General features: G+C 49.7%; 1 protein-coding gene across 4 annotated transcripts in view; it reads right to left on the bottom strand.

Annotated features, from left to right (window-relative positions):
• LOC100074016 (SPHK1 interactor, AKAP domain containing) overlaps positions 1-8,754 on the bottom strand; it is an 81,581-nt gene extending 72,827 nt beyond the window's left edge. For 3 of the 4 annotated variants that reach the window (XM_029071303.2, XM_029071314.2, XM_029071299.2), the window contains exon 1: positions 8,405-8,754. In XM_029071303.2, the coding sequence (XP_028927136.1) occupies positions 8,405-8,439 (35 nt within the window). In that variant the 5' untranslated portion in view covers positions 8,440-8,754. The remainder of the gene's footprint in view (positions 1-8,404) is intronic. The other variant, XM_029071307.1, reaches the window with a different exon arrangement.
• Positions 8,755-10,689: the final 1,935 nt, after the last annotated feature.

Here is a 10,689-nt window from a genome sequence, read left to right on the forward strand (position 1 = left end):
AGGGGAGAGGCTTGAGGCAGGGAAACCAGGAAGGAGGCTTGTTATACTAATCCAGTCGGGAGAATATAAGGTCCTTGAGGGCAGGGATCAGGTCTAATTCAACTGAATGTTCAAACTCCTAGTACAGCGCTCCACACAAAGTAAATGCTCAATAAATACTTTTGCTGAGCCATGGTGGTGGGAGAGTTATATAGAGGATCCATGAAATAGCTCGTTTTGGGATTGTCACTCTTTATTGTTGTACTGTACTTTCCCAAGCACTTAGTACGGTGCTCCGCACACAGTAAGCGCTTAATACATTCGACTGAATGAATGAAAGAAAAATATCAAAAAACCTAAGCGACCCCCAAGCTTCAGGAGGCAGAGGTGATGATGCTGGTATTCGTGTGTCGAGCACTGTTCTAAGCTCTGGGGTAGATGCAAGCTAATCAGGTTGGATACAGTTCATTCCCACATGGGGCTCACAGCATTAGTCCCATTTAACAGATGAGGTAACTGAGTCACAGACAAGTGAAGTGACTCGCCTAAGGTCACAAAGCAGACACGTGCCGGAGCTGGGATTAGAACCCAGTTCCTTCTGGCTCCCAGGCCCGTGCTCTACCCAGTAGGCCACAATGCTTTGTCAGTGGTGACTGGAGCAGTGAGAGGTATAAGCCAGCGATGGTTAATGGGGAGCAGCTGTGAGCAGGCAGCAACCCCAGCTGATTGGCCACCAGCTCTTGCCAAAAACCATCCCTACCCAGACGAAGATTAGCGTGTCCGGCACTGAAATACTGATGGCCGTGTCGGGAGTCAGTGGAAAGAGCACCGGCTTTGGAGTCAGAGGTCAGGCGTTCGAATCCCGGCTCAGCCACCTGTCAGCTGTGTGACTGTGGGCAAGTCACTTCACTTCTCTGGGCCTCAGTGACCTCATCTGTAAAATGGGGATTAAGACTGTGAGCCCCACGTGGGACAACCTGATTCCCCTGTGTCTACCCCAGGTCTTAGAACAGTGCTCGGCACACAGTAAGCGCTTAACAAATACCAACATTATTCCCCCAGTGACCACCATTCATTCAATAGTAATTATTGAGCGCTTACTAGGTGCAGAGCACTGTACTAAGCGCTTGGAATGTACAAGTCGGCAACAGATAGAGACATGTTCCCTTGTCCACAGTTCTGTTGCACTGTACTCTCCCAACCTCCTAGTACAGTGGCTCTGCCACTTGTCAGCTGTGTGACTGTGGGCAAGTCACTTAACTTCTCTGTGCCTCAGTTACCTCATCTGTAAAATGGGGATTAAAACTGGGAAGCCCCACATGGGACAATCTGATCACCCTGTATCTACCCCACCGCTTAGGACAGTGATCTGCACATAGTAAGCGCTTAACAAATACCCACATTATCATTATTCTGCACACAATAAGCACTCAATAAATACTACTGATTGATAAATCTTCATATGAGTGTTAAGTCCCCATTTTCTATCATGTCTATTTTTTTTTAATGGTAATTGTGCCAAACACCATACTAAGCCGTGGGATAGGTACAAGGTAATGAGTGTGGACACAGTCTCTGTTCCATATGGGGCTCCCAGTACAAATAGGAGGGAGTAGGATTCAATCCCCATTTTGCAGATGTGGAAACTGAGGCCCAGAGAAGTGAAGAGACTTGCCCAAGGTCACACAGCCAATAAGCGGCAGAGCTGGGATTTGAACCCAGATCCGTTGACTCCCAGCCCTGTGCTCTTTTCACTAGGCCATGCTGCTTCTTTGTAGTTACTTTCCAAATATACTCTGTGGGAGAAACAGTAACTTCTTCAGATCACTTAGAATGGAAGTGCCTCATCGGAACAGGCTTCCCTGTTCTGTATTTCCCAAGGGCCTACCGCAGCTAATAATGCTGTGCATATACTGTTCCAGCAGAGGTGAAAGTAACATTTTTTCCTTCCTGGAACGCCCAGGCATCTTAAACTGCCCCCACCATTTTGGGGAGGGGAGGGTCAGGAAAGGCTGGGGAGAGGAGGTGAAAGCTGCTTGAGCTCGTTGGCCAACCCAGTGAGGATAACTCATTCCCTTGGTGAACTCATTCACTCCCACGGCTTCAACTATCATCTCTACGCAGATGACACCCAAATCTACATCTCCTCCCCTGTTCTCTCTCCCTCCCTCCAGGCTCGTATCTCCTCCTGCCTTCAGGATGTCTCCACCTGGATGTCCTCCCGCCATCTAAAACTCAACATGTCCAAGACTGAGCTCCTTATCTTCCTTTCCAAACCCTGTCCTCTCCCTGACTTTCCCGTCACTGTGGACGGTACGACCATCCTTCCCGTCTCTCAAGCCCGCAACCTCGGTGTCATCCTTGACTCTGCTCTCTCATTCACCCCACACATCCAATCCGTCACCAAAACCTGCCGGTCTCACCTTCATAGCATCGCCAAGATCTGCCCTTTCCTCTCCATCCAAACTGCTACCTTGCTGGTACAATCTCTCATAATATCCAGACTGGATTATTGAATCAGCCTCCTCTCTGATCTCCCATCCTCCTGTCTCTCCCCGCTTCAGTCTATACTTCACTCCGCTGCCCGGGATTAACTTTCTTCAGAAACGCTCTGGGCATGTCACTCCTCTCCTCAAAAACCTCCGGTGGTTGCCTAACAACCTTCGCATGAAGCAAAAACTCCTCACTCTTGGCTTCCGAGCTCTCCATCGCCTTGCCCTCTCCTACTTCACCTCCCTTCTCTCCTTTTACAGCCCAGCCTGTACGCTCTGCTCATCTGCCGCTCACCTCCTCAGCGTGCCTCGTTCTCATCTATCCAGCTGTTGACCCCTGGCCCACGTCTTACCAGTGACCTGGAATTCCCTCCCTCCTCACATCTGCCAAACTAACTCTCTTCCCCTCTTCAAATCCCTGCTGAGAGCTCACCTCCTCCAGAAGTCCTTCCCAGACTGAGCCTTTCCCTCTGTCCCGCTCCCCCAGCGAAAAGAGTGTGTCCCTGGGAGTCAGAGGACATGGGTTCTAATCCTGACTCTGCCACATGTCTGCTGTGTAACCTCGGACAAGACACTTCCCCTCTCTATACTTCAGTTGTCTCATTTGTAAAATGAGGATTAAGACTGTGAGCCCCATGTGGGTCAGGGACTGTATCCAACCTGATTACCTTGTGTCTACCCAGCATTTATAATAGTGCTTGGCACATAATAAGCACTTAACAAATACCACACTTATTATTATTATTATTATTAATATCAAGGTGACAAAATGTTTCAGCTTCCATAGAAATGCACTAAACACTGGATAGCATGAAAGAATGCCGTGTTTGTCATTTGACTGCACCCCTGAAATGAGAGGGGAAGTAGAAAAGGGAAAGTTAGGGTATGGGTCACCAACGGTCAGGCGTCAGCATCTGTAGGGTGACTGGCAGTGTGATTTAGTGGATAGAGCAAGGGCCTGGGAGTCAGAAGGACCTGAGTTCGAATCCCTGCTCCACCTCATGCCTGCTGTGTGGCCTTGGGCAAGTCACTTAACTTTTCTAGGCCTCAGTTGCCTCATCTGTAAAAGGGGATAAGATTGTGAGCCTCATTTGAGACAGGCACTGTGTCCAATCTGATTAACTTGAATCTAACCCAGCGCTTAGAAGAATGCTTGACACACAGTAGAGCTTAACAAGTACAATAATAATAATCATTACTATTACTGCCCCAGTGACTTGGACTATCAGTAGTCAGAAAAACCAAGGCTGCCCTGCTCCATCAAGGATTTCCCTGATTTGCCAAAAAGGCTTTCTTTGCCTTTAAATACACATTTTTCGCAATACCCTTTTTGATAGAAAGCACCTTCAGGTGGTAAAGGAAATTCAACGTTTGCTTTGGAATCAAATATTTTAATCTCAAAACTATCTTCAAGGGGTCTAAAATCTTTATCTTCATTAGGAAATCCTGGTTTATAATTTTTAAAAATCTTCCCGAGGGTACAAAATAGATGTAAATGTCTTTTCATAAGGAAAAAAGTCCATATCGAGTCTGCAGAGTAACATCTGCGGGAAGTTGTTGCTCTTGAACAATAATAAAATAAAAATAAAATTTTAAAAATAAACGTGATAAAATAGTCCAAATGCAAACAAATTTGGATTTTATCAGTGCAATCATCTTCATAACATGGGGATTTATCCAGCACTTACTGTGTGCTAAACCCTGGAGCAGACACATCGTAATCAGAAGGAATAACCTAGAAGGAAAATCTATGGGAATAAGATAGAATGTGAGCTCTGAATGTTAATTGAAATCAAAAATAGTGCAATTTCCTAGAGGGAGAAAAAAAAATCCAAGAAATTTCACTCCCAACTACTTCCTCTCCTCTACTTCTGCTCATGAATTTTCACAATTTCGTGGAAATACGTCATCATCCAGAAACAGTTGAGTCAATCTGCATCAGCGATTCAATGATTGTTGCTTAGAATCAGGAGTAACTGCATTCGGAATAGGTTACTGAATTACTGCTTCAGAATTTTTTTTTTTTATCGGAAAGCCCTTTTCCCTAAAAAGGAAGAAAAATCCATAGCCTATTGCACATAACAATTCTTTTTCACAACAGGTCCTCCCTGGTGCCAGGCACCATTTCATAGTAATCCGAGAGAGGGAGCACCAAGCTAATTTGCAAAATAATTGGACTTTTGAAGTTTTTGCCCACGGGGCCAAAGATGCATTTCAAGCCTCGTGAAATTTTCCATTCGAAGACCGTAAACATCCATTTGTAGATTGACTTCTGAATTAGAGGGGAAAGCATTCAATGAGTCTAATCACTAACACACATAACGACCATTTTCTCAAAAGAACACCTCTCTCTAATTGAAAAGGCAAAAGATCTTTAATGTGCTTTCTAAAATTTTTAGATTCAACAGATGCTCCCGTTTTGACTGCCATCCTCGGAACCGACTCGTGGCTTAATGGAGAGAGCCCGGGCTTGGGAGTCAGAGGTTGTGGATTCTAATCCCGGCTCCGCCATTCGTCAGCTTGTGTGACTTTGGGCAAGTCACTTCACTTCTCTGGGCCTCAGTTACCTCATCTGTAAAATGGGGATTTAGACCGTGAGCCTCACGTGGGACAACCTGATAATCTTGTATCTGCCCCAGTGCTTGGCACAGAGTAAGCACCTAAGAAATGCCATCATTATTTTGGGGAGCAGGGGCAGATTTGGAGTGGTAAGATTTGGCTAGGGGTGGATTTGAGGAGGTGTGGTTTCATGCCGGCCGACAAGTGCCTGGAAGCATGTGACGTGAGAGAGTGAGGCTTCTGGAGTGTGTGGTTTGTTGAGAACGGGGGCCATCGGGTGAACTAGAGTCTACCTTGACCCTGGTTTGATTTGGGGGTGACTCTCTCTTACTCTCTACTAGTTGTCCTTCACATCTGAAGAAGATGCCACTGATGGTGAATTCACTCATTCGATCCTATTTATTGAGCACTCGCTGTGTACAGAGCAGTGTGCTAAGTGCTTGGTAGAGTGCAGTATAGCAATAAACAGACACATTCCCTGCCACAGCGGGTTTCACCTATGAATGCCAATGTAGAAACCACAGTCCTGGCCAAATACTGTGCACAAAAAACCTGTCCCAAACAAGCAATAATATTTATTGAGCACTTACTGTATGCAGAGCACTGTACTAAGCCCTTGGAAGAGTACAATATAACCGAGTTGGTAGATACATTCCCCGCCCACAGTGAGCATCCCTTGTTTTGCTTAATGTTATTATGTCGGTATTTGTTAAGCGCTTACTATGTGCAGAGCACTGTTCTAAGCACCGGGGTAGATACAGGGTAATCAGGTCGTCCCCCGTGAGGCTCACAGTTAATCCCCATTTTACAGATGAGGTCACTGAGGCCCAGAGAAGTGAAGTGACTCGTCCACAGTCACACAGCTGACAAGTGGCAGAGCCGGGAGTCGAACCCATGACCTCTGACTCCGAAGCCCTGGCTCTTTCCACTGAGCCACGCTGCTTCCCATGTTGACAGCCCCTGTTTTCTAGTACTAATTGTGATATTAGACTGTGAGCTCATTGTGTGCAGGAATGTGTCTGTGGTTGTATTGCACTCTCCCAAACACTTAGCACAGTGTTTTGCATACATTAAGCACTCAAACACGATTGAAATATATGTGAATATTTGTTAAGCCCTTACTGTGTATCAAGCACTGAACTAAGCGTCGGGCTAGATACAAGATCATCAGGTCCCACATGGCACTAACAGTCTAAATACGAGCAAGAACAGATATTTAATTCCCATTTTGCAGGTGAAGGAGCTGAGGCAGAGAGAAACTAATAAATTACTTGCCCAAGGTCACACTGCAAACAAGTGGCAGAACCGGGATTAGTAGCCAGGTCTTCTGGCTCCCAGGCCTGGGCTTTTTCCACCCGGCCACACCGCTTCCGACACCGCCTTTCTCTTTTGCCTCCGTGTTCCTAGCTCTTCATGAAGCATTAGCTCAAAAAGATCTGCTCCCTTCTTGATGGCAGTGCACCACGCAGGTCTGCCCTTGGCAATCCATTCTCAGTTTCAGATGGGATGCAGCGTTGTCTGAAGCTTTGCTTTACCACGGCCTTAAAACGTTCCCTCTGCCCTCCTTATTTGTGGTTTCCCAAGCACTTAGCGTTCTAGAAAGTGAATTCATTTCCCAGGATGGGGTGAAATCTTATCACTTCCCCGAGATAGCCATCAGGATAGAGTGAAAATATAGTGTTTGACCTGAATTGGGATAAATCTGCCATTCCACCATTCCACCCTGGTCCCATTCTAGTGCTGAGCCTTTTGGCAAGAAAACAGAATGAAAAAGAACAGAGGTGGAGTGCTCACAGATGTACCCTTCAAAAACGCAGTGCATCTGGGGTTGTTGCTTGGCCAACGTTAGATATCGACGGTGTTGGGAAATCTCAAATATATGGGTCCACATAGAGACTCGGGATCCATTTCCCATCGCTGTCTGCCTCCGTACAAAGCCAGAGCGCTTTATTTTAATTTCACTCTGCCCGTGGGAGGAGACAGCAGATAACTCCAGCTGTCAGACTTTTCTAAAAGTCATCCCTGCTCCAGAAATCACTGTAGGACTGGAATGGCAGGGTGAAGTGCCCGTGTCTCTGTGTAAGGGACTGTGGGATTCCTCTGACACAAACAGGGTGGACATTTATTCGGGTTCTCTCTCGGACGGACTGGTTTCGAGTTGGTCTCTCTGGTCCTGGGGGAGGCGGGCGGGGGGACGGTTCGGCAGGGACCGTTCAGAACACTTGAAAGATAAAGGGAAGCAGCGCGGGTTAATGGAAAGAGCGCAGGCTTGGGAGTCAGAGGACGTGGGTTCTAATCCCGGCTCTGCCACTTGTCTGCTGTGTGACCTTAGGCAAGCCACTTAACTTCCCTGAGCTTCGGTTACCTCATCTGTAAAATGGGATTAAAACTAGGAGCCCCACGTGGGACAACCTGATTATCTCATATCTACCCCAGAGCTCAGAACAGTGCTTGGCACACAGTAAGCTCTTCAAAAGCATAATTATCATTATCAGTGTCCCCTCACTAATACAGAGAGGGATGTGATCAAGGAAAGTTAGTAAGAGATGAGAACTCTTCCTCAAGAAACCAAGGCAGGAGAGATGGATGGCCTCTTAAAAAACCAAACCAAGCAACCGCCCGTTTCTCGAGGAGAGGAGAATTTCAGTCTGCAGGGTCAACCTCAACCTCAAGTGTTGAAAGGTGGCCGAGACCTGGAGAGGGGCAGGGGATGGCAGCCCAGCCCCGTCCCAGAAAGAAATGAGGCCGATCTGGGCCGGGATTCGTTTGGGAACGGCAGGGCACTGGTGAGCCCCGCTCCGCCTTTGCCGAGGAGGGCAGGGGGCGACTGAGGAAGGGATCCCACCTGGACATATCCTCCAGAGAGGAAGGGTCAGCCCCACAGGTTGTGGGTTTCCGAGAGGGCTCAGAAACACGGGTAGGGGTGGTCAGCAAGGGCCACCTCCCCGTCCCCAACAAAAGCAGGCGCAGCCTAGTGAAAAGAGCACGAACCCGGGAGTCGGAAGGTGATGAGTTCTAATCCCGGCCCCACCCCTCGTCCGCTGTGTGGTCTCGGGCGAGTCACTTCACTTCTCTGGGCTTCAGTCACCCCATCTGTAAAAGGGGGATTGAGACGGCGAGTCTCAAGAAGGGCAGGGACCGAGTCCGTCCCGGTTGGCTTGTACCCCACCCCCAGCGCTCAGTACAGTGCCTGGCACACAGCGCTCTACCACAATTAGAAGGCACCATCCCCCCCCCCCCCCTTCCCGGGGCCTCCGGAGCCAGGGGCAGCTGGAGGGAAAAGGTTTGCCAAGCTCCATCCCCAGCCCGCTGACCTCTGGCCACCAGCCTCCCCCGACCCGGGCAGAGGGAGACCGTCGGGGGTCGGGCCCTACCTGGCCGATGTCCGCCATCGGGAGCCGCTGGCCATCTCGGGGAGGGGGGGTGGGGGGAGAAGGAGAGGATGGGCGAGAGGTTTTCTGGCCCCGCTGGTCCAGGGGCCGCTGTCCCGGGTGCTGGGATCTCCGGGCTCCCCTTTCTGCAGGCGCCCTGGCCCTGGGGCCCCAGGTGCCCACCGGCCACCTGCTCCTCTTCCTTTCTCCTTCCCCCCGCCCAGCTCCTCTGCCACTTGCGTCGATGTCCGCCTGCCCCTTGCCCAGTCCCTCTCTGCCTCCTTGCATTTGCCGTCCTCCCTCTCATCAACTCCGCCTCTCCAGGCCACGTTTCCCCGTCGTCTCTCCTGCCCAAGAAGGCTATTGGCTTCCTCTCCCGCCACCGCCACCCCCCGTGAGATCATCTCTCACACTCCCCTCTCCCGCCCCTTTCCTTTATTCCGCTCCCGTTGGTTTTCCTTCCCACCTTTCCTCAGCGTTTCTCCCGTTCCCCTCCTCCCCGGGCCACCCTCTCTCCACCGGCGGCCTTGCGATGGGCAGAGCCGGGGACTAAAGGTCGAGAGAAATACAGAGAATACGGCAGGTTCTGTCCCTGATGATGATGATGATGGTATCCGTTAAGCCGTTTACTGTGCTTGGGCGTCAGAGGATGGGGGTTCTAATCCCGACCCTCCACCTGCCTGCTGTGTGACCTTGGACAAGCCACTTAACTTCTCTGGGCCTTAGTTACCTCGTCTGTAAAATGGGGACTGAGCGCCCCAAGTGGGACGGCCTGACCACCTCGGACCTACCTCAGCGCTTAGAACAGCGCTTAGCACATAGTAAGCGCTTAACAGATACCATAATTATTATTACTCTGCGGCAGGCACTGGGTGGATATGAGCAGATCAGTCGGTCACGGTCCCCGTCCCCCGTGGGGCTCGCAGTCCCAATCCCCATTTTACAGATGAGGGAACCGAGGCCCAGAAAAGTGAAGTGACTTGCCCAGGGTCACCCAGCAGACGGAGATTGTCTCTGCTGCCGAAGTGTACTTTCCAAGCGTTTAGTACGGTGCCCTGCACACAGTAAGTGCTTAATAAATACGACTGACCGAAGGAATGAAAGTGGTGGATTCAGCATTAGAACCTGTGACCTCCTGACTCCCAGGCCCGTGATCTAGCCACTACCCCAAGCTGCTTCTCAAGGAGCTCACAGTCCAAATTAGGAGACACACACACACGCACACTAGTCTATTCTACTCTCTCAAGCACTTAGGACGGTGCTCTGCACACTCAGAAAGCACTCAAATGCAATTATTTGAGTGTCCACCTCTCAAAATCCAACGGTGTGCAAAGACCTAAAAGCAGCAAATGAGATGCTTCAGGAAAGTCTGGGCTGACCGCGTGCCTTGAGCCCCTTGGGGATCAACCACCTAGACCTGCTCAGAGGTTGGCGCCTTACCCCATTGCCCCGAGAAGATGCCCAGGGCAGGGAGGTGGTAAGAAGTTGTGGGATGGGGGAGAAGAAGTCTCAGTCTCACCCCGGTACCTCCCAACTACAGAAATAATAACGTTGGTATCTGTTAAGCGCTTACCATGTGCAGAGCACTGTTCTAAGCGCTGGGGTAGAGACAGGGGAATCAGGTCGTCCCCCGTGAGGCTCACAGTTAATCCCCATTTTACAGATGAGGTAACTGAGGCACGGAGAAGTGAAGTGACTCGCCCACAGTCGCACAGCTGACAAGTGGCAGAGCCGGGAGTCGAACCCATGACCTCTGACTCCGAAGCCCAGGCTCTTTCCACTGAGCCACGCTGCTTCCCACATATATAAGATACGAGACAGGTTTGGCTTATGCTCTGAAGATCCCCCCACCCCAAAACAGGTATATGCATTGTGAGAATCGGCATGACCTTGTGGGTAGAACCCGGGCCTAGGAATCAGACTTGTCTGCTGTGTGATCTTGGGCAAGTCACTTCACCGCTCTGTGCCTCAAATACCTCATCTGTAAAATGGGGATTAATAATAATAATAATAATGTTGGTGTTTGTTAAGCGCTTACTGTTCTGTTCTGAGCACTGGGGTAGATACAGGGTAATCAGCTTGTCCCACTTGGGACACTCAGTCTTAATTCCCATTTTACAGATGAGGTAACTGAGGCACCGAGAAGTGAAGTGACTTGCCCAAAGTCCCCCAACTGACAGGTGGCGGAGCTGGGGTTAGAACCCATGACCTCTGACTCCTAAGCCTGGGTTCTTTCCACTGAGCCATGCTGCTTCTCTAAGATTAAGACTGCGAGCCCCACGTGGGAC

This window comes from Ornithorhynchus anatinus, chromosome 1 (assembly GCF_004115215.2).
Source record: "Ornithorhynchus anatinus isolate Pmale09 chromosome 1, mOrnAna1.pri.v4, whole genome shotgun sequence".
Taxonomy (NCBI): Eukaryota; Metazoa; Chordata; class Mammalia; order Monotremata; family Ornithorhynchidae; genus Ornithorhynchus; species Ornithorhynchus anatinus.